This window comes from Phoxinus phoxinus (assembly GCF_949152265.1).
Source record: "Phoxinus phoxinus genome assembly, chromosome: 22".
Taxonomy (NCBI): Eukaryota; Metazoa; Chordata; class Actinopteri; order Cypriniformes; family Leuciscidae; genus Phoxinus; species Phoxinus phoxinus.
In genome coordinates, this window is record NC_136897.1 from 24785866 (window position 1) to 24809762 (window position 23897).

Here is a 23897-nt window from a genome sequence, read left to right on the forward strand (position 1 = left end):
ACACAACTTGTTCAGATTTTTGTGCAGTTTTAGAGTTACCCAGGTTTTGAAAAAATATATTTTATATAAAACATGAATAATTATTTTTATTTTATTTTATATTTTCATAAACTCAAACTTCTATAACTTTTTTTCTGTTACACTTTCTTAATTTGTTTTTTTTTCCACTTGCAAACTGTTTAACAGTGTGTTTTCAACAGAAACACCCATAGCCATGATGTGATGAATGTTTGTCACCTTTTAAAATAATTTTTTTATAAAGTTGTTAGAATATGAATTCACTGAATATAACACCAAATCTTCTTATCGAACGTTTTTTTTTAATGGCATTGTAGTTTTAAGTTTCTGATAAATTAATTAATCTAAAGAAATGCAGAGTCCAGAAGAAATATGAAGTGATTTTGTTTCATATCATGAGTGGATGTTATTGTCAGTGGGATATTGTTATAGATCTGCTATTCTCAATTGTTGTCTTGTTTGGAGCTCATATAAACTCTACATAAAGACACATGATCTGAATCAGTTTTTTACAGTTTTTACACGTATTTATATTTCAAGGCTAACAGAATAAAGATCTAGAATCAAATAAAGAGTTTGTTGCATTTGTTGTGATGTCTGCAAAGGTCAAGTAGCTGTAAAAAATAAATCTGCATTGTTAATCCTTTTTATATTATGTAAAAAAATTTTAGCAAAAATCTATTTCCTTTCATTGAAGAAAAATAATTGAAAGTGGGGGGAAAATCACATTATGAAATAAATGTTTTTTTTCCAAAACACGTTGGGAACAATTATTTGCCCCGTTTTATTAAAAATGTTTGCAACCTCCTTTCCCCAAGATCACACCTCTGAGTTTTGTGTATGTAAAGCATTCAGATTGTTGTATTAATCACATATCTTGCTGAAAAGCATTTGATGTGTTGATTCATTGACTGATCTTGGTGGTTTAGTTGCTCTTTGGAGTTTCATTATGGTTTGTGAAGAGCAGAAAACTAAATAAACTAAATAAACAATGAATTTAACAATGGAGAGACTTGATCAGTCCAAACATCTGTGGATCATGGGTTTCAACAGAATTAATGCCAAAATGTGCAAAAATAGTTGTGATGAGAGATAAAGATCAAACTAGGAATAGAGTGGAATATAAACTGAAGGTCTGACATAGTTCACACATTTATTTTCGTGACCGTATGACTGTGGTCATTTTTTTTTCTTCTTCTCAGCTTTTCATTTCACACTTTTTTTTCTACTCCAGATCAACATCTGATGGTCAACATCTTCCTAGAACTGTTTAACGATGTGTTTTCAACAGAAACACTTGCAGCATGATTAATGTTTGTCACCTTTTATTAATGTTTGTCACCTTTTAAAATAATTTTTTAAGGTTTGAATGTGCATTCACTAAGTTTTCTCTCTGTTGTTCATTCTTTTCATGCAGTAGTCGTATTTAAATCATAAGTTTTTACATATTTAAATATTTTTTTTAATTTATTTTATATTAAATTTCTATTTTTTTATTTATTATAATAAATGGCCTAGTAGTGTCTGTGGTGTTTTATTGATAAAAAGGCCTGCTAAATGAACAATTGCAAGTAGAATCTAGAGGAATTTATTTTGTAATAAATATGGAAATGGAGACGGTGGCATTAAAAAGTATTACGTCTGATGGCAGTAAGAAATTACATTGTGGGATGCAAAATATTTGATCAATTATGCAGCAAACTTGATGTGTGGATTTAATGTTCGAGAATAAACATGATTTTCCTCCAATGTAAGTCACTTTGGATAAAAGCAAATGCGGAATACACCACATAAATGTAAAATCAACAAGTAATACAAGGCCAGAGCTGAATGATAGCATTACAAAAGCATTTGTTGTGTTGGTGCTTGCCAAACTATTTTTTTTTCTTGATGAGAATATGACCAGAGAATATCAACACCTTTATTTGAATATAGTACAGAAAGAGGCATGAAGCACAAAGCAATACAATATGAATAACCCATCACGTCACCAAATTATTTAATTTGTTTCAAATATTTTTATTATCTACGGAAAGCACAGGGGTGTTGCTTCAACTAGCGGAAAAAAAACAAAAACAAAACAGCAACAGTGTAAATGTAGCCCAATTCTGAGGGGAAACACAAAAAAGTGTGTGTAAAAGTCTGTTTTACACACACTTAATCTCTCTCTCTCTCACACGGAGCGTCATGTCCACATTACCACCTGAGGCGTGCATTATTTACTAATAATTCAATGGCCGTCATCAATTATTCCTTACTAATGTAACCGGTCCTACTCGACCTGAGCGGGACATGAAATGGGGTCTTCGTCGTGGGACGCGAGCACGCGAACAAGGAGGCTAAAGTTAGAGCGCCCGCCTCCCACGCTGGAGACCACAGTTCGAATCCTGCTCGGAGAGGGTCAGTAGGACCGGTTACACTTACACAATAACATATCACATATATATATATATATAGAGAGAGAGAGCTCATGTTCATCCAGCAGGGTATGTATTGGACCTCTGGGTCAGGAGAGATATACTGTACGCCATTACTACTAAACAAATATAAACAACTGATATACTAAAACGGTCACAGCTTCTCGGATCAGAACATCATTACAGGAATGAGGTTAGGGTTGCCAACTGTCCCATATTAACTAAGACAATCTAATTCAGGGGTGCCCAATCCTGCTCCTGGCGATCGATAGTCCTGCACAGTTCATCTCCAACCCTCATCAAACACAACCAATTAAGGTCTTCAGAGCACGTCAGGATCACTTGAAAATTAAAGGCATGTGTGTTTGATTAGAGTTGGAGACTGTAAACCACCTCATCATCCTCTTGAACTATCTGAAAAAAAAAAAACCCATTCACAAACGTATTTAACAAGAACATTATTGACCATCTATCTAGTTCCTCCTTCTATGAAAACACTTTTATATCAATACATTTTCAGCAGTTTTCTGTTTAGCGTGTCTTTAGTAAATCCTGACAGAAGTTTTTAAGGCCCCATGAGGGTTTGCGTTGGTACAAGGTAACATCACCCAAATTGATCAAGTATAAAATATAAGACATTTTGCCAAACACAAGACAGTTATTTCTGTTTTGCACAATAAAACTGGATGTTATTACCAGTGATGACTAGGAGTATTCGAGCATTCCTTCCAGTATTATGGAATGTAATGTTACACAAAAACACAAACCTAAATCTGACTCGCTGCTTAAATAACACAGAGACAGATGATACACAGTCATAGATGATATTACCGATTTATGTGCTTTTCTTTTGTAGAACGTAGGATCAGCGTAAGTGATCTCTTCTCCACGAGTCTGAACTGTTTTAGAAACGATGATAGACGACGTGTTAAAAAAATGCTTTCTCCGGAACCCATTTTCCACATTATTTTAATGTCAATAATATATTTTACAGAGGTATCTACAGTAAGCAACACTTGCCTTCTTGGTTTGTTTTTCTGTGTTTCCTGCAGATCCAGAAGATCCCAAATCCAGCAATAATCAACAGAGTTGCAGTAGAGGTCAGCACTATGTAAAAATAGTGGTGGTCTGTAATGGACAAAATGAGCCATTTGTGAGCCAATTAAAGAAAACTGGGTGAGGACTCAAATGCAGAAAGAATAAATATTTATTGTAATAAAAGAAACAAAGTAAAACAAAAACCCACTAGGGGGGAAACATAATATAAAACAAAACCACAACTTCAAAAACAAACATACCAGAGGGTCACGTGAAAAGCGGGAGAGGGGTGGGCGATATGGCAAAAATATCATATCAAGATTTTTTTCAGGAAAATCACGATTCACGATTTTATTACGATTCCTTTTCATGTTGGTTTTACTATTTTGCAAGTCACTGAGCATTATAGCCAAACTAATGTCCATATTTAAAAAACAAAGCCTTAGGTAACAAAATATAAAATAAAAAAGAATGGCAGATGATGATGATGATGATGATGGAGAACAGTGTGAAGAGTTACTGATGATGACAGGAACAGGCAGACAAGCTGGAAAATAATAGAGATTAAATCACATATTCAGAAAAACTATAGAGCTGTGATATTTGCACTGCAGTGTAACAATGACAAAGTATTTTGGGCTTGCATGGGTTCAGTGAAGAGAACCCAGAACACCCTAAACTTAAACCATTTATGCTTGAAGTACTTGAATTGGACTTTTTGAAATTTAAGTCCTGGAAAATGTACTTGGTTACTAACGTAACCTCGGTTCTCTCTAGAAGAGGGAACGAGTGTTGCATAAGCTAGCTTACGCTACGGGAAAATCCCTTTTCTCGAGAATACTGAAGCCAAAAATTATCCATAATTTTGTATTAATTTAAAATGCATGTTGCCGACAAACCCAAAGAGGGAGGAGAGGAACCCAATGTAGACACATCTACATATAATGGTAAAAGACTGGGACAAACATCTTTTGGTGATAACTGAGAACCGGTTGCTACGAACTTTTGGAGTGAGAATATCAGGGTTATTTTGTAAAAGTGCTCAAATAATGAATAACAAATAATTGAGTTTGAAAACATGTTTATGTACCGTACCTTGCACTTCAGGGAACTCAGTTACTGCAGTTTGAGTATCTAAGACCCACCCCCCAAAAAAGTGTAAAGATGTAAATCCACATTCTGCATTCATTACTGTATATTTAGTCTTTGTTTTTAAAGGTGACGACGTGTGTAATTAGTTGGCACACAGACCAATCAGACACAACATCTAAACTAAAAAGCTTGCTAAAATTACAACAAACATTCTCAACAAATTATTTAGTAGCCTATAAAGGCCGTCTATAGTCTATTTATGAGTATGAGGCTAAATAAATGCAAGTAAAAAACTGTAAATTAAAAAAACTTACAAGTTGAGCGTATATGAAGATCCGAATCCGGTTCCAGATCTGAAGAGAAGGAACATTTTCACATTGTGAGCATGACTCAAAGATTTTTCATTTTTAATGCACTCCCACAATTAGTCTCCCAGAAAAACAAGAACTGTCAAATCCTAATCTGATTGTTGCATTCTAGCCATGCTAATAACACCTGTACAACGTCTATGGCAATGCAATGCATTGCTATGCCAGGAGCTGTATCTTATACAAGTAATATGCCACTTACTAAAATAGTTTCCTTAATAATAACAATCTTTTTTAATAAAATCAGTAAGGTCACAGCTAAAGAGGTTGTGCTGTGTATCGGACCTGACAACCCCCTTTAGCATTTTACTTTTATTTTTGCACACTAAACACTCTAATAGATTAAATAAAAACTGTTTCACTTCAATAAAGAAGAAAAATATTTGAACGTACCATAGTAGTACACGGAATCATACACTGTCTCTAATGAACCTATAAAATAAAGAACACTAAATAAATAATACAAATAAAAAAAATAAAAATAAACACTAAACAAATAAAATAAGATAATTTTTTTCCATCAACTTAAATAAAAGAGAAAATAATTTGTCATACTGGGCCATGAGTCAGGTGCGGCTGGAATATAAAAACAAATTTAAGAGGTAAGACATGCTTATATTTAGGACATTTAGGACGTAGGGATATTTGGGGAACAAATATTATGTCGATACAGTTCTGACCACACATACAATCTTTTTACGCATTGTTTAATAACTTACCCAGAAGATCAAAAGTTTGTCCAGAAGGGTAGTTTGCTAATAAAATAATAATGAGAAAGATGTCACTGTGTAAATCACCATCCTTTTTTTTTTCAACAGACAGTTGGATTTATTGGTCAAAAGGTCTAAGTTAACATAGTTAATTTCTCAGTTATCACCAAAAGATGTTTGTCCCAGTCTTTTACCATTATATGTAGATATGTCTACATCGGGTTCCTCTCCTCCCTCTTTGGGTTTGTCGGCAACTTCCACTTCTTCTCCCTGTGGCTTCGTGACGACCATAGAGGTGAGTGGGGTGACAAACTGGTATTTCAGGGACAATTTGAGAGCTTCTTTCTTTTCATCCTCTTTTTCTTCTCCTTTAAGAAGCACTCTGAGACAGAAATACAGAGAGAACACAGATAGACAGATCAGGTTTGTCATTACTGCAAATACGTTTGATTCCATATTTGCATATTCCTCCATCCATGCATATTTTGGGATATGCTTGGGATAATGAATCTGACACAAGCAATGTTGAGAAGAACCATCTATAAAATGGTATGGTTTTGGCCTCAAACTATATCCTAAAAATCACAAAAAATTATAATTATAAGGTTAATTTTCACTATCATACGATGTGACAGTTGTTTACATTAGTATGTATATATGCAAATAAACTTACTGCCTTTCCAGAATTTGCTTCACTGTAAGGTAGGCCCACAGTCTCGGCATGAAATCCTCATTCTCAGGAGGGACATCACTGGTGTCTTTTACCATTACAGTTTCCTGATACGTCACATTACTGCCTTTCTGCTCAGAAATAATAATACTAGTGAACATTTTCATCAGGAATGCTGTCATTACCACTTTCAACTTTCTCTGAAAACAAAGTGACCATTATTACAAACTCTTAAACAATAGATCATCAATGATCCTAATATATAATGACCTTGGTTGAGACTGCCGAGAAAAAACTCAATCTAATCTGATGAATTGTAAAGCATGATGATCTTACTGATACTGCGATGACTTCACTGGTGAAACTCTCCACACTGTTGTCTGTGATTTGTCCTGATACCACAATCTCAGAGCCGTTGAAGTACAGACTAAAGCTGGTCTTGGTAAGGTTTGTCCCTCCTGTGTATTTAAGTTGAACATCAGTGAGGAGAGGGACGGCAACTTCGTCATAGAAGCCCTACAATACAAACCGCAATAAAGGGTTTAAATGCATTGAAACACAGAACAGAGAAGCACTGAGGATGAATTCACGGCTGATTCTCTGTCGTCCACCTGCAGCTGTAGATCAGCGTCCGAATCTTCATAAATCCTGCGAGCAACTCCACCATTTTCCAATGACATCTTTGTCAGGAAGTCAAAGTTAACATCATATCCAAAACCAAGACAATAGAGGGGGAACTTTGGCCCAATTGCCTCTCTCACATTGGCCATTATCCTGTCTTTGTTAGTTTCACCTGTTAGAGAGGAAAATAAGTCGAAAAATAAGACTACCTACAATACATGCTTGAAAATCATGAAATTCTTTGAGTGATCACAAAGCAATGGATGCATTGGACAATTTCATATTTCTTATTCTTTTCACTTACTGACAAAGACAAAAAACAAATTGGTTATGATAATAATCTACTGGTCCTAACAGCTTTTTAATTAGATCTTAAACCTTTTATTAACAGGTCTTCTGTACACTGAGTGAACTAATGCTAGGATAAAACACATTAGCTTGTGTTTGTCAGTGAATCTGTGCCTGAAGTGGGATCTCCATCAGTCAGCAGGATCAGGATGGATGCGGTTCCTTCTCGTGGATGTCGATGGATCATGTCCACTCCTGCTAGAACTGCAGCGTTAATGTCTGTGTCTAAAGGAAGACCAAACATAGTTGTGTCACATTGAGGTACAACTTTCTTTCTCCCCATTTAGAGTTAGGAACTCACCTCCTCTATCTCTGATCTCCTTCACAAAAGATTTTGCAGTCTCCAGGTTTTCCTTGGTAGCTTTCAGGAGTTCATTCTTCCATGTTTTAACTTCACTGTCGAAAGTGATCAATCCAAAGTGGTCATCCTCATCAAGATCACTTGAAATCTTTAGCAGTGCCAAACGAGTCTAAAGACAAACACTTCTGTCAGAACACCTGAAAGTTATGCTTTCTCCATTACCAGTTTAGTTAAACAAAGCAACTCCACAATGATTTCAATACAGAAATGCCTTTCAACATATAAATGCACAAGGCTGCAAGATCCTTTAAAAATGTCCTTCAAGGATTTTGCCATAAAAAAATGCATTGCTTGTTAAATCCTTTTAATTGATTTGGCTGAACTTGACGTTGACATTTACCTGATGTATTTTTCTGCCGTGCATAGAACCGCTCCGGTCAATGATAAAAACCACATTTTTGGGAATACGTGAAACATCAGAGGGTGCAAAGTAGTGGACAAAATAGCCATTTGATACCTGAGAGAAAACAGAAGTACATTTCTGAATATCATTCATGTCTTTTTTTACATGGTCAGTCTTTCAAAATCATTTGGCAAATTTATTTTACTGTAAAGTACGTAAAGTACTCGTAAAGTACGTTATTGAAAAATGTACCATGACTTCTCCTTTATGACTTGATCTCTCGACATCGTATGTGATAAGCAGGTCACCCTTCAGTCCACTTTCTCCACAGCTTTCACACTTGGTCTGTTGATCTTGAGTGGGGTAGAAGGTCACCCATGCCTGAAATGATCAGTTTGGTCATCTGGTAACTTTGTTTCAAGTGTAGTAGCATAATGAGAACATTTAAGCGAAGTGTTTTGCTCTCATTTTAAGCTCTTACGTCTTTGTCTGCTCTGGTGGTTTTGATGGCATTGGCCAGATCACCGGTGCTCAAATCTCCTTCCACCTCCAAGAAGGAAAATCCTGGTTTCTCTTGTATGTGAACATCTATCTAATGTGAGTAAAAGAAATATGATCTTTCTATCCACCTTAATTGATGATCTATTTCCCTCTTTGTTTCTTCTCCTACCTTGAAGTCTGCCACCGGCTGCATTGGTTGGGCATTGATGAGTAGCTCATATTTGCCAAGGCGACGCTTTAGCAGTTCTTCGTAAGTTAACTCAAAAGTCACTTTACTAAAAGCAGCCACCGTCACTGAAGTTTTAAAGTCTTCTAAAGTCCTTCCAACAGATCTGAAATAGACATTAATCCCAGCCTATTACCAAACATGCTATAAAAACACATTTCATGGACCTATTTATTTTTAATATCGAGTACTTGATCAGTCCAGCACTTTCTCCTCGAGATACTGCTCGACTGTACTGTTGCTGAGCTTCCTGCTTTTCCTTCACAACACCATCATATATCTTCCCCTCTATGGTCCTATGGAGAAAAGAAAATCCTCACACATATTAAACAGACTTTAAAATTAGCTTGCTAGTTTTGTCTTTATAGAATTGGTGAATTTCAGACATTTTTATGTTTAAGAGCATTGAATTTCCCTACATTCTGAATTTGCTGATGAAGACATTCTTGGGTATCTTGACCTCAAACTGGATCTCTTGAGATTCATTCACTGTGTTCGCCACACGGCTCGTGATGACGGTTGTGGCGTAGCGACTGGTGACCGTGGAGTTTATGTAGAAGCTGTATATATCCACATTTTGTTTCTGTTGAGATAAGGTAGCCTACTCTTAAAATATGCTTATTTAGTATATGTGGTATTCTGGGACATTTTAGGTATTTCCTAATATTTGCTTTTTGCCCATGTAAATGCTGAATGTCAAATTATCACCCATACACAGGTAATATGCTAATCAGCTTAACTTATACAATATTTCATGTGCACGTATTAATATATTTATTTTGTGTAGCCGTAGTACGGATCTCCTAAGGGGACATGGTGGAAAAAAATATGAGATGGGAGGAAAAATAATAACCCGAGAAAAAGTTTCTACCTGTGTGACATACGCTGGTCATACTATAATCATCCTGAAGGGGTTTATGACCTGCGATGCGCTGAGGAAAAGGTTAAAAAAAGCAGCAGTCCACTTTTTGAAACTGAAACACTGAGCGCGTTAAAAGTTTTTGAACATGACATGGCGTCTCAAAAACTCATGCGTGAGATGCAACGGACAAAGACTGGTATATAGCGCATATTACCTAGAGAAGACAGTTATAGAGCAGAAAGCACCATAGTGGAACATAAAAACATTTGCATAAACAGCTGTGCTGCACATTTGGACTCAAACGGCCACTGCTCGTAAATGACCTGGAGAAAAGGCCTTTGGACTGAAAGACAAATACGGGTTGACTACAATAGCCTACTGTTTGGCTCCATCTAATTGTATACTATTGAGCAATAGACAGTTAGCTTGAGTTAAATAGCTTAAAGCAAAAATGCCATTACAAACGTAATCTAAAGTAAGATTTGAACAGATTTGACTTTGAATAAATATTGTGTATAGGCTACTACATATTTTGTTACCTGAACAGTAGGCCAATCACATCTTACCACAAACGAAACATACAAAATCAAACCAACACATATATGGTTTACCTAGTCTATCTTCATCTCAAAGGTAGGTATTTAACCCTTTAAAGCCTAACATATAAAATAATAGATAGAAAATTTGGATTTTTTAAAATAACCATTTACTGAAACTAGACAAAACATGAAAAAAAACATGAAAAAGCTTTCATACGTGTTTTGGGTTTTGTATCATATTTAATACACCAGGGTTTATATGGCCCATATGGAAATAAAACACACCATCAACTTTATTCAGAGGCCCGAATTGATGAGAAAATATTTATATGTACAAAATGATGATGTTCCGATGTAATGTAAATCAATCTTTATAACAGTATAGCAAAATATACCTACATAAAATGCATATGATTTAAATATCAGTTGTCACTATATCTCCCAATAATTTGTCTTAGATACTATTTAAATGCTTAGTTTTATGATAAAAGGTTTGTAGTTTAAATTATGGGGCATAGAGATGTACTGTACAAATAAACAATACTCAAAAACCTGTTGTATTGATACATTTTAACATAATTTTTCTAATAAATGATATATTGATAATCAAGAAAAACTGTTTCCTCCGTCCAATAAATGTTCGTCTTTAAAGATTAATATCAATTTAAAAGTTATGCTTAAGCTTACTCTCATTAAAGAGTTCACAGCTTAAAGACATAATATTTTTAAATTAAACTAAAAGGCCTTACTTGTTAAAAAGGGTATAAGATCAATCACAGAGCAGAAGGCATGTACTGTAGATTACGCAGATTTTCTAGCAAAGTAGCTACTTTTGATCATGTTGATAATTTAGAGGCTTAGAAATGTATAGGCTTTATAGGGTAATCTTTGCCTTTATCTGATTTTGTACCCCAAAGACATTGCCTTAGATGTTAATTGTTCACATCTTTAGCGTTGTTCCTCACCTTAACAGGTTGTGAACTGGCTGAGATGAGAAAGACGCCCAAGAGAATCAGTCTGAGAGCTGCTCGATCCATCACGACCTGCAGAAAACAGACCTCGAATTAACACACACTGCCTTTAAACTCCTGTCCACATCACGCTATATTGACCAGATTCATGAGTCTCTTGAACCCCTCATACGGGCAAAACTTGGACGTGGGTTCGACATTAGTGTGCACTTAAAGGTCCCATTAATGTTAAGTAACAATCAATGGACAAAACCGGACAGATTATCTCTCTGTGGCTTCCTACTTGTCACAGTTTTACCCTAATTGAGATATAAAATAACGTGTAAGGATATAAATCATTGTGCTTGTTTTAAAACTTGTATGAGTAGGCTAGCCTATAGAGACTGTTGATCTTTTTTCTTCTATCAGCATTTGAGAAGTTTCTTAACTGTTAAGTAATACTGTTAAGTATTTATAATTTTTCCACAATAACAGGTTCTCAGTTATTGTGAATACAGAGGTTATTTTTATTATGTGTTCAACATTTTGTGCTTTTAACTTTCAAGAGTTCCGCAAGAGAACATCCTCTTTTTTTTCAACTTCTCTTTTGAATAGAGTGTAATCTAAAAGGTTGTTGAGACAAAATGACACAGTTTTAGCACAGAAACTGCCACATTATTATCTATCCCAGGAGGAATTGTGTGACCATGTGTAAGTTAACCATGTTAAGACATGATATATGAAGTTATATTGCTAGATAGTGTTTACAGGCGAGTTTTATCGGACTGATATTTCACTTATAGGCTCATATATAAGTGCCTGCAGGTGGCGCTTTCTGACTTCACTGTTACTGTAATGTACTGTAGTAAAGGTGAAATGCCTCCTGACTGCACAAAAGTTTGAGTTTAATTATACTTTATATTGAATTATTATATTTAATTATATTACCATTTTTATGCACTAAATGTTAAGATGCAGTGTTATGGAATAATGATGTTTTATTTGCAAAAAAACAATGACAAATAATTGTAAATATTACTCAATATTTTCTTCTTACACAAGATGCGATGAAAAGGGCAAATTATTTCACACTTTCATGATTTCACACAAAAACACGTAAACTGTCTATTATAATGGGCTCTAAGGCACAATTGTTGCGTTATAAGGATCAAATTACCTCGGCTCTTTAAACATTTGATGAATGTGACGGGGCAGGTCTGAGAAGAAATGCCACCCTTTTCAAGGTAGAGATAAAAATAGGGTGAGAATGCTAACTAACTTGTTTATTCAGTTTTTTATCTTAAAGACTTATAGCCTTATGTAGGAAACTTTTTTTCTAAGCAAAGACCAGAGAGACGTTTGGATCACGTTCAAGCAGAAGTTATTCTTTATTGAGCGTGGCTGCAGTTCGTTCAAAACAGTCTAATCTAAACAGTTTATATCTGGTATTTTATTGGCATTTTAGGAGGAGGAGACTTCTGGGGATGGAGACAAATTCAAACAAATCATACGAAAGCAGGGAGGAGTTGATTCTATCAAGCGGAAACCAGTCAGGAAGTGCATAAAGACAAAAGCTAATGTCCGACACCTGAATTGCTTGACTTAATCTTCATCTATGCCTCAAATGCTAAAATCAGTATTCTCACCGTGCTGTTAATGTAAGGAAGCATATCTGAAATAGATTCTTAAAATTTGTTATTCTTCAGTCCCCCGTTTGAGAGTTCTTAAAAACTCACAAAATACAAATTTAGACACTTAAAAGTTCATTCTTGTGATCGTTGCAGGCACAAAGCATAATGATCTGTGTTGATTCTTCTGTAATTGCATGCGGACACAGAAACAAACATGCAATTTTGCTGAAAGATCAAGAATGTCTTGTTGGATTTTGTTCAAGTTCTCTGTTGGATCCATTAAACCTGTGAGACGGGATTAAAGCTCCAAAAGTTCTTGGCCACCATGTTTGTGCACAAGTGAGTCCTGGAATGCAGCCATTCTTCTTTGTTTGTGGCAGGCGCTGAAGGTGCGTGTGCCATGCAACGCTCTTTCCAGCAAACAAGGCGTTCTTGACATATTCATCAGCTCTAAGAATATGTTGTTTCTGGAGTCTACACTTTGCGCGATGTCCATGATGGTTAGTAGTACGACAATCTTAATCAAGTTTGATGGATGACTGAAGGTTCCACTGATGACATACTTAATATTAACAGTTATTATAAATAACTGCACATACAAATGCACGTATGTGAGTCTCTGCGTTGTGTATATATATATATATATATATTTTTTTTTTTTGTGATAGTTGGCTCAGCAGTGGGTCGAGTCATTTTCTGGAAGTTTGTGGCTTCTACTACATTTCCCTTGGAGGGGATGTAGGCAAGGATGCCCCCTAAGCCCAGCTCTCTTTGCACTGGCTATCAAACCCCTAGCTGAGGCTATTAGATGCAACTCTGATATAAAGGGCTTTGGAATCAGCCCTGAAATGCATAAAATATCATTATTTGCAGATGATATTCTTTTATTTCTTACTGACCCCATAGACTCTTTGTCAAATCTACAGAATGTGTTACAATTATATAGCACTTTCTCTGGATACAAAGTTAATATTGACAAGAGTGTCATTTTGCCATTATCAGGGTTCGACTCTACTGCACTGGACGGCTTTTCCTTTAAGTGCTCTCCTACTGGAATGAAATATTTGGGTATTCAGGTAGATGTAAACTCAATTTGACTACGTCACGGTAGGTCAAAAGTGAAGCGAGGATTCAAGTGCTGATAAGGATATTTATTAAATAAATAGACAAAACAAATCTACAAACCAAAACCTCACCTGGGGGGGGGAAACAAGACAGGCAATAAACAGGAACACAACACGAGGGACACATTGACAACAAACCAGCACAGGACTGCAAACACAGGGAGACTAAATAGGGAGCAAGCAAAAGAGGGTAACGAACATAGCAGATGGGGAATATTAATCAATTATCAGGTAACGAGATGGGAGGGGCTACACAATAGACAGGAGAGCACATGGCACAAGAAATACAAGACAAGCCATGTGCTCACAATAAACCTGACTAAACATGAACACAGGGCAAACTGGGAATGTCAGAGCTCTGTCACCAACCAGATATAACCCAGACCGAAGTGACAGAACCCTGACAGACTAGTCTTTTAGAGAAGGTGAGTGGAGATTTAACCAATTGGATGGATCTACCACTGTTGTGGCAAAAACAATTACTAAACTCAGCATTCCCAGGCAAAGAGACGTCAAGATCCAAATTGTATTTAAAAAGAAAAGTAATTTATTCATGCAAGAAAAATGGTTCCCTGACCCCAGCCTTGCAGCCAGGCTGCAGGCCAGAGTCAGAGACAGACAGATACTGGCACTTCCCCTCAAGAGAGCTTGGCCTGCTACTTTATAATGCAAGGGAATCTATCAACCCCCCCCCCCCCCCCCCCCCCCCCCCGTTTACACAAGAAGGAACAGCTTCCCCCAGCATGGGAACTTAAGATACAGATCATTCTCGGCCTCACACCTCCATCTCCAGCTGAACCAACGTTACATCAGCAAAAACTCAGAATACAGACAGAGAACATACAGCATTAATCTGTTAAATCATTAGGAAAGATTAAAAATGCCATTACAAATTCTCCCTTTTTATCATTATCTGATAACCAAATAAACGCAACAATTTTACGTCATTTCATCATATTTATACCTTTCATTTCAATCTTCCTCTTATCCCTTCCGTGACCATGTGACTAAAACCCAAATGTGAGACATTCAAAACTGACCAATCAGATAATTACAACTTCCCCATTGTACCAAAGGTGGGACGATTTCATACCCCCAAAATACACGCATCTTAGGCCTACAGGCCTTGATAACTATCAGCACCTCGGTGCCTTCACAGACTCCAAATTGTCATTATGGAAATAGGTTGTCAAAAACAGTAAAGCAGATGTCTTTGTTCATTTCAAATATCTTGGATTCTTTTCAATCCCAATTTCCCATTGGTCCCGTTGGCCACACACATGGAGTCCAAAGGTGACACAGTTCATCTTTCTGTTTTGTACAGTTCCATCTTCAGACTTTTCGTCCAAGCTTGTATCAATAACAGTTTGTCAGTTGTTCAGTCTTTTGTTCACCATCCAGCCCTGCAGGATTAGGCTCTATCAAATTGGGTTGCACCGTTATGCAAATCATCCATCGAATACCTGCACAAGAACAGGCACTGAATCTGGGAGCAAACGCTGGCTCCTCTTTCTGAGGAGGGCACAGAATGTGAACTTGGGTTGCAGGGATCCTGTGATTAAAGAACATCTAGCACAATGAACAGCAAAAGCAGACACATGTCATTTTGTCATTGGTCAGAGGATTGATATGGTCAGATTGAAATTAGTCTCCGGCAAAAGCCCTTAAATTGATTTACTTAAAAAAAAATATGGTCAAAGGAATGATAAAAAGAAGATCTTACAAGTTCTTACACTGTTTCAGGAAACACTCAAATAAATTTAATTACAACAAAACAACAACTGCTAGTTTAAAACATAATTTCATGAAGAGTATCAGCAAAATATTCAGTGTGATCAAACACAGAGATTCAATTCATGTCCAAAAATATTGTTGCAAGTCAAATGGACAAAATACAAATAAACAAAAATCAAATAAGTTTCAGAAAAGTTTCAAAATCATTAATGAGAATTCAATGAAAATACAAATAGTTATACTTGGGTTAAAATGACATACATTTTAAAATAACTTGGTCAGACAAATGATTACTTAAGTGATAAAGTAAATCCAAAGAAAAACAAAACAAACAATTTTCCGTATAACTAATCACTTGAACCTTGTTGAAGTATCAAGCAATTAAATATTAACTGAAGCAGGGCTAAATGGGCAAGCACTGTCACCGCATTCCCGATAAATCAGACCCGCGTTCACTCCAGTATAAACAAGAAATTGTATAGATTGTCATAGTATGAAAACCATATCAATTCAACACCCCTGGTTGATTTGAATAAACATACAAAATAATAAAAATTATAACAAAACCCCTCATTTCAAATCCTGTCCTTGCTTTTAACACTTTTTACATTTCATCGTCTTCAGAAAGAAAAACAAAAGATAATCAAAAACAGAACAAAACAAAACAAAGAAAAACAAAAACATATCTTAACTCAATTAATACAGTTCACTGTAACTTCCGCTACTCGAATCGTCTGCATAATTTTGTTCATCCTTCTAACCAATGTAGTTTTTCAAAATTTACTCTAATATTTCCATTATGGACCGTCTTTTTTGCTTATTACACATTAATTAATAGATTTTCTACATTTTCACCAATCAAATCAATACCTAGTTTGCTTATTACACATCAATTAATAGATTTTCTACATTTTCACCAATCAAATCAATACCTAGTTTGAATCAATCAAATAAAATCATCAACATCATCACAAAACAGATTCTTCTGCTAAACCATTAGTTGGTCAAATCGTCTTTCTCCCTCGTACGTAATGGAGGCTGTTTGCTAGCACAAGCCTTTGATCCCTCACTTTATACTTCGTTGGCATGTGTGGTTGCTGATATTGGTTGGTGTAGCTTAAGGTAAGATGCTCTGACACAGTTGTCACAATCTCCAACCATTTTCTGATTCTAACAAGATTTTCCCTTAGATCATGACCGTACCCCCACTGGAATAAAACATTTACTTTCTGCTGTCACCTGCGAACGAAGACCTTAAGTGATTTTGTTAGTGACTGTTTATCTAGTCGGTCGTCCCTCTTGATTCGACCTGTGGAATCATCAACCTGAAACATTATCACCAGATAATTTCTTGCACTCATAGTCCTTTTCCCCTTTCTGTCACAATAATAAGCCAGGATATCTAGCTAAATTCATCCATAGCCATTATTTCATTGGGCACAGTCTGCATCCTCTGTAAAGAAAAACAAATGTCAAATAGTTAATTCTTTTGTTGTTATGCTGCTGCATCTTCCCTGTTTCCTGTTGAAAACATTTCTTGTTAGCACACTTTTGTCCACCTGTGCGATGGCTTTGGGAACACAGATGGCTTTGGGAAATCCCAAACCATCACAAACTATATTCCCCATTTTTGATGCACCATCTTACTTGTGCATCAAATTAACATAATTGGGTTTTGATTCACTAAACTAAACACTGTCCTCCAGACATCTTTCTCTGTCTCTTAACCAAAATGTTATATTCTTCACTCTAAGCCACAATCTCATCTTCTTATCAAATTATTTGAAATGCAAATGCACTCTTTGCGTATCCTGCTTTTCAGGACTGCTCTCAATAGTTTGTCTCTCAACTCAATCTCAATTCTCAGTCATCTGCAAAACTGAATACAATTGTCACTCTATTTGCCCTCCTCCGTGGGCTTCACTGTCCCTTGCATCTGTAAGATCAAAGGTATTTATTTATGGTCAAATGGCCCCTCTGGCCTCCCTGCCTGACAGGTTTCCCGTGTTTCAACAAATGTTAATTGTTTCACAAACATTCATACATACCCTGAAAATGCAAATGGCCCTTAGTCATCTACAAACATTTTCAAATCTATAACCTATTTTATTTCAATCTATGATGGACCAAAGATATCCAAAATTGATCTAGAAATTCATTCAAATCTACTGTATATCATAAATGACCAAATCGATTCAGAATTATCAACTTCTCTCAAATTTAACGACACATCTATGCACACTATTCAGACATAATGTTTTCCACTGCCTAATACCTAAACTCACACTTATCAAGACATAAAACTGCAGTCATCATCAAACACACACATCTGACTATTAACCGTTCATATTTCGTATTCATATCTTTTCTCTAAAAAAATTTACATTTTAAATCAGATTTTAAAACTTAAATTTTCTGTAGCTTTTACCTAATTTTACATGGCCTCTTAACCTTTTTCAAAACATGTCTATTAATTTGTTTTTTACAAAAGTCAGCTGTGTGGTTTTAATTCGTTATCATTAATTTGTTTTAGCTTTTCTTTTGCTGGCCGAATACAGAAAGACAAAATATAAATCCTTCCTCAAGCAGTCTCTCTCTTTTTCTCTAAACAACTGCTCTTTTCAACAGCCTTCTAAGACTGTAATTTGGACAAAATGTAACAATAAATACATTACAATAACTTATTTTATGTATTAGTTCCTTCGTTACTCAATCTTTTCCTTGAATCTACAAAATATGTCTTCATCTTTAGCCACCACGATGTACTAATGGCCCTTTGTCATGTCCAATGACCTAAAATTCCTTGCCCTTAAGGCAACTAAAATCAGACAAAGAAGTCACTGGTTCTAAAATAAACAAATCAAAACAGTATTATTTTAAAGTTTTCTTTAAAGTCATTCAGTTTTACTTCTAAAACATTTACAAATTGTCCTCTAAATTTATAAGATCCTGTAACATTATTTCTTTAAATATCTCTGTGCCTATTATTTTCAACTGAAACACTGTGCTTTACTAAATAGCTCATTAACATTTACAACACATGCTCAGATAACAGCTTTTAGCTGACATTTGAATGAGAAGAGAGACTTTTGAGCCATTCAGGACTAATATTTTGCACTTTCATAAACTAACTTCAGACTTTATCTATCATATTTTAACACTAGCCTAGCTTGAGTTATCTTTTCCATAAATTAAATGCATTTTCAATTCAAGCATCATTTTTATAGTTTTCTTTTGCCCATATAGGGAATTAAGACATTATAAATTCCTACTCAGAATGAGTGTCTGTTGCACTGAACCTGTTTCAGCACACATCAAATTCAGATAATCAAATTGTTTTCAACCAAATCATAAACTTTATCTTATTTACAAATAGCACATCAGCTTGTAGGTCTTTCATAGTCAACACTAACAAACTTTTGTTTAATCAAATGCCTTTTACGCATTTTGCTTTTAGCAACTGTTACTTCCTCAACACTGCTTCTGTTTAGCTTATTTGATTCTTTAGAGAACAAATTATTATTATTGAGTCTCAATAACATTTCAAATTTCATCTAAATTTTAGTTGTCATGTTCTCAAATTACCATAGTTTTAATATCTTACTTCCATATTTTCTCTTCTATGAGTTTATCAATCTGCAATTATGATCATCTAGAACCTTTTTTAAGCGTTTCATTAAAAGACAATCATTTTATAGCCTTCTTCAGATCTTCTCTCTGTAATTTTTCTGTTTATTCTAATACGACCATATCTAGCTGTAATAGATTGCCCTATCTAACCCTCCTAGGCCAAATTGTCTTTCACACTTAGGGGTCTTCATTTATGGCTAAATTATCCGTGCCTTCCTGACTGAAAAGTTTCCCGTGGCTTAAGGTGTTAAAAGTCTCCCAGTAGCATGTGTTTTTGCTATGAGCGAGCCTTAAGAAAACAGACATGCATTCCAGAAGATAAACCTGCTTAACACCACACAATGTCTGAAGAAGTTAAGAAAAGTTTTTTTGTTTCATTAACACTACATTAATACACGTCACTCTCACATCATTTAGATGTAACCTACTGCTGACCACAATAAAACACTTTTTTGTTTGATCACGACCAGCCTCCGAATTCACCCCCACTGCAGTTCTGTCCCATCCAGGAAAGCAAACAACAATACAATCTCTCAGTTGCAAATTCAATCAAAATAGCATTCTCTGTATTCTTTTACAATCTCAGTTCCCGTAAACTAGATCTAACTGGAATGAAATAGAATAAAATTCTAAATTCCCCTGAGTTTTCTAAATTCCCCCTTCCCTCGGGGGTTTTACTGTCCTCACTCGAAAATTCTTTGTTTGTGGGTAAATGATCTCTATCTTTCCTGAAGATAATTACCTACACTAAAAGTTCAAAGGCTAAATAACCCATCTGTCTTCCTAAGGACAATGGTCTTTTCTTTACAAGTTAACCATACTAAAGAGTTCAAAAGGCTCTTTCTGACCATTTGTTTTTACTGTTTGAGTTTCATACTGTTCTGTTCACTATCTGCCTTCAAAAACATCCCCCATTCACTAATGCAAACAGAGCTACTAATTCAATCTATGTTTATTATTTCTTTCCAATCAGAACCAAACTTTTACAAGAGCATCATTTGCAAATCAGTTAGAGCTTCAGCTGCTTACAGCATTTGCTCTCTTCTGTCTCACTATTATTTATCAGGACTGTTCATACAGTATAAAGACATTTAGCATGTCATCAATTTCATTAACACTGTTTGAAAGCTTATTCTTCTATCAAATGGTTAATCTACAGACTGTTCAATTTATCATCATTATTCCTCAGTCCCTAAATTACAGACAGCTTACCATAGCCGCTTGCACCTTCAAATCTTTTAACTCTGTTATAAACATATAGAAGTCTATTCTTCAATTCCCTTGTTTTCATAACATTAATACAATAATGCACATTCACATCATAACACTGACATATAGACTTTTCCCATTCTGCTTAATGAAACATTCCTCATGTTAATCCCTGTTAATCATACTCAATGCCTTATTTTTATCTAAAACTCACTTTTCATACCATTTCAACTTAATTTGACTTAACAGGCGTTCATAAATAGTTCCATGAATTCTATCAATCCCTACATTCCATGTTCCTTCTATTTCATCTTCAATTCAACAATTCTTCTTTTATTCTACCTGCTTCTTCAGTTCAACAATTCTGTCTGTTCACAGTTTTACACATGCTGAACACGATCACAAAAACCCTTTTGTTACAATTATCCGTTCCCCAATTTCTTGCATGCTTTTCTGGCCATAATTTCTTCTTTTTAACAAAAACTGGTGTGTAAAAATGATCTAGCTTACTGTTAGATGATCCCATTTTTGGCTGAATCTCCTCTCTTGGATTTTTATTTTCGACGCGCGTCTTATTAATCTGTCCAAACGTCTTCGAACAGATCTGACTTCTTAACCCAAAATCAGACGGGTTTTTTAGCAAATATGCTCTGTATTCAGCTGTGACTCTTCCGTTCACTTACTTAATCAGCTGTGGCTCTTCCGTCCACGGTGTGGCTCTTCCGTCCACCTACGAGCTAGTTTTCAGAAAATTGACTTGACTTCCTCAGGTCAATTTCCCGCTTAAAAACTCTACTCGCAACCAAAGAAACAGTCTCAGCCAATATGGTTCACTCACAGTTAGCCTATATCAATCTACACCCAACAAAATAATAATTTGGCTGTCTTTTTTACCTGAGAAGATGCACTGCCACCAGTTCTTTCTGATCCCGGTGAGGATTCTTCTCTGGCCCTGAAATCAGGAGTTGTCTCTCTCTCTCGTAACCTGTTGAGCTCTCTCTCTCAAACCGTCGAGGTATAAGACCAGTACCTGGTACCGGGGCGATTCACTCCGTCAACTCCGTCTCAGGACCAGGAGAAGAATTTGCCTCACGGAATCCCACTTCTGACACCAAATTGTTGTGGCAAAAACAATTACTAAACTCAGCATTCCCAGGCAAAGAGACGTCAAGATCCAAATTGTATTTAAAAAGAAAAGTAATTTATTCATGCAAGAAAAATGGTTCCCTGACCCCAGCCTTGCAGCCAGGCTGCAGGCCAGAGTCAGAGACAGACAGATACTGGCACTTCCCCTCAAGAGAGCTTGGCCTGCTACTTTATAATGCAAGGGAATCTATCAACCCCCCCCCCCCCCCCCCCCCCCCCGTTTACACAAGAAGGAACAGCTTCCCCCAGCATGGGAACTTAAGATACAGATCATTCTCGGCCTCACACCTCCATCTCCAGCTGAACCAACGTTACATCAGCAAAAACTCAGAATACAGACAGAGAACATACAGCATTAATCTGTTAAATCATTAGGAAAGATTAAAAATGCCATTACAACCACTCACATTACTTGGTAGAATAAATGCTGTTAAAATGAACATTTTGCCCAAATTCTTATACATGTTTCAATCTCTTCCAATATTAATCCCTAATTCATTTTTCATCTCTCTTAATAAGTTAATAAGATCATTTATTTGGCATCGTAAAACACCTAGGGTCAGCCTTGATAAACTGGCTTTGGATTATAAGCAAGGAGGACTGAGACTCCCCGATTTTAAGATGTATTATTGGGCAGCACAATCCAGATACTTTGCTCAGATGTTTGCTAATACCCCCCTGTAAGTCAGGATAAATGTTATCCGGCTGACTAACTTCCACATCAGTTTTTTCTATAGCTTTGTTACAGTTTAATTTCTTAGTCAAAAAGGAAACTCTCGCTCGGAGCTCTTTGTTCTCTGATAAACCCAATTCTCTGTGGCAACAGAGAATGCCGTTCACATTGTTCTTGCGGATACTTGCTCCAAGCAGCTTTTTACACTCATCTATCGACCAAGTCTTGTCTGGATGAATCTCATATTTCTGCGTTAGTTCTTGTCTAACTTTCTCATTGACTATTCGGTTCATTTGTACTCCTAACAGTGATTTGAATTCGCTGTCTGACCACAAAGGAGTCGTCGACCACCTTTTTCAGATGTGGGGATCAGTCTAGCATTCCTTCTAACCATTTTGTGATGTTTCTTTGTGACCACACAAACAAATACTAAAACTTCTCTGATCAACAGACACCGCTATTGTTAACCTTCCAACACCACACCAACAAACACTAAAACTTCTCTGATCAACAGATCAAGATTAACTTAGCTATTGTTAATCTTCCAACACCACACCAACAAACACTAAAACTTCTCTGATCAAGAGGGTACACTTGTGACAAAATATTAGCACCTAATGCTAACCTTCTCTGTGAAACAGAGGATAGACAAAATAACTAGCACGTAATGCTAATCTTCCCTGCCCGAACAGAGGATTAAACTTCTATGACTACACATAGGATAAATCAACTTCTCTGGTAAAGCAAAGAATAACCATTCCCTAACTTTAAAGAGGATGAACCTTCTCTAGCAACGTAGAGGATAACAAAATATTAGCAGGTAATGCTCACCTTCCCTGTGAACAGAGGATAAACAAAATAACTAGCACGTAATGCTAATCCTTCTCAGTGAACAGAGGATAAACCAAAATATTTGCACTTAATGCTAACCTTCAGTTAGCGGCAGTGGCTCAGTGGTTCATGTAGGTTGTCTACAAATTGGAAGGTTGTTGGTTCAATCCCCGGTACCACCTGACCAAGTGTCGAGCAAGACACCTAACCCCAGCTGCTCCCGACGAGCTGGATAGCGCCTTGCATGGCTGACACCGCCGTCGGTGTATGAATGGGTGAATGTGAGGCAATATGTAAAGCGCTTTGGTGGCCATTGGGTCTGTGAAAGTGCAATATAAATGCAGTCCATTTACCAACCTTCTCTGTGAAACAAAGGATGACTTTCATCTCTAAAAGAAAACTTTAGAGGATAACTTAGTTAACCAAACCCTGCAGCTGTCTGTTAACTCTTCTCTGACGGCGCAGAGGATACAAATTTGTACTGGTCTTAAAGGTTCTTTTGGATAGAGGTTAGACTCACCAAACCTTGGTTGTACAGAATTCAGTCTGGATATCTTTGCTCAGCTGGAAGTTTTGCTCTGGATTCCAAAAGATGTAGCCTGGAAAGCAGATCTTTGTTTGAGCTTGAAGTTTTCAATCTGGATTTAGGTTGGAGGAAGCTGGAACTCTATCCGGGTCATGGCACCAAAACTGTAGGAAACTTTTCCTTCTTCTAAGCAAGGACCAGGAGACGTTTGGATCACGTTCAAGCAGAAGTTATTCTTTATTGAGCGTGGCTGCAGTTCGTCAAAACAGTCTGAATACTCAAGCAGTTTATATTGTAATTTATCTCCATTCCAAGGAGGAGGGACTTCT

At 36.3% G+C, this 23897-nt stretch overlaps 1 protein-coding gene across 2 annotated transcripts; it reads right to left on the reverse strand.

Moving 5' to 3' along the window:
* Positions 1-1925: 1925 nt before the first annotated feature.
* On the reverse strand, positions 1926-23840 carry LOC306991074 (inter-alpha-trypsin inhibitor heavy chain H3-like). 2 transcript variants are annotated; one of them, XR_013796026.1, is made up of 23 exons: positions 23563-23840; positions 11080-11157; positions 9133-9296; positions 8905-9009; positions 8657-8819; positions 8468-8578; positions 8239-8367; positions 7984-8100; positions 7584-7752; positions 7397-7507; positions 6925-7106; positions 6650-6829; positions 6317-6444; positions 5838-6025; positions 5653-5688; positions 5489-5509; positions 5327-5365; positions 4880-4918; positions 4569-4607; positions 3734-4020; positions 3456-3563; positions 3267-3334; positions 1926-2849 (listed from the first exon to the last, which is right to left on the reverse strand). XR_013796026.1 is itself a non-coding variant. In XM_079598557.1 (21 exons), the coding sequence occupies exons 1-21, from the start codon at positions 11149-11151 to the stop codon at positions 2805-2807; spliced, it is 2214 nt and encodes a 737-aa protein (XP_079454683.1). In that variant the 5' UTR covers positions 11152-11221; the 3' UTR covers positions 1926-2804. The 2 variants fall into 2 exon arrangements, 1 of the variants encoding a protein (XP_079454683.1); XM_079598557.1 differs by lacking the exons at positions 3734-4020; positions 23563-23840 and having other exon boundaries at positions 11080-11221.
* Positions 23841-23897: the final 57 nt, after the last annotated feature.

Excerpts from the sequence above, each read along its gene's own strand:
- LOC306991074 (XM_079598557.1), bottom strand. The coding sequence starts at position 11,151 with ATGGATCGAGCAGCTCTCAGACTGATTCTCTTGGGCGTCTTTCTCATC. Across the intron at positions 5,510-5,652 it reads ACAAACTTTTGATCTTCTGG|CCGCACCTGACTCATGGCCC; the intron begins GTAAGTTATTAA and ends TTTATATTCCAG. Across the intron at positions 2,850-3,266 it reads AAAGAAAAGCACATAAATCG|ATAGTTCAAGAGGATGATGA; the intron begins GTAATATCATCT and ends TTTTTTTTTCAG.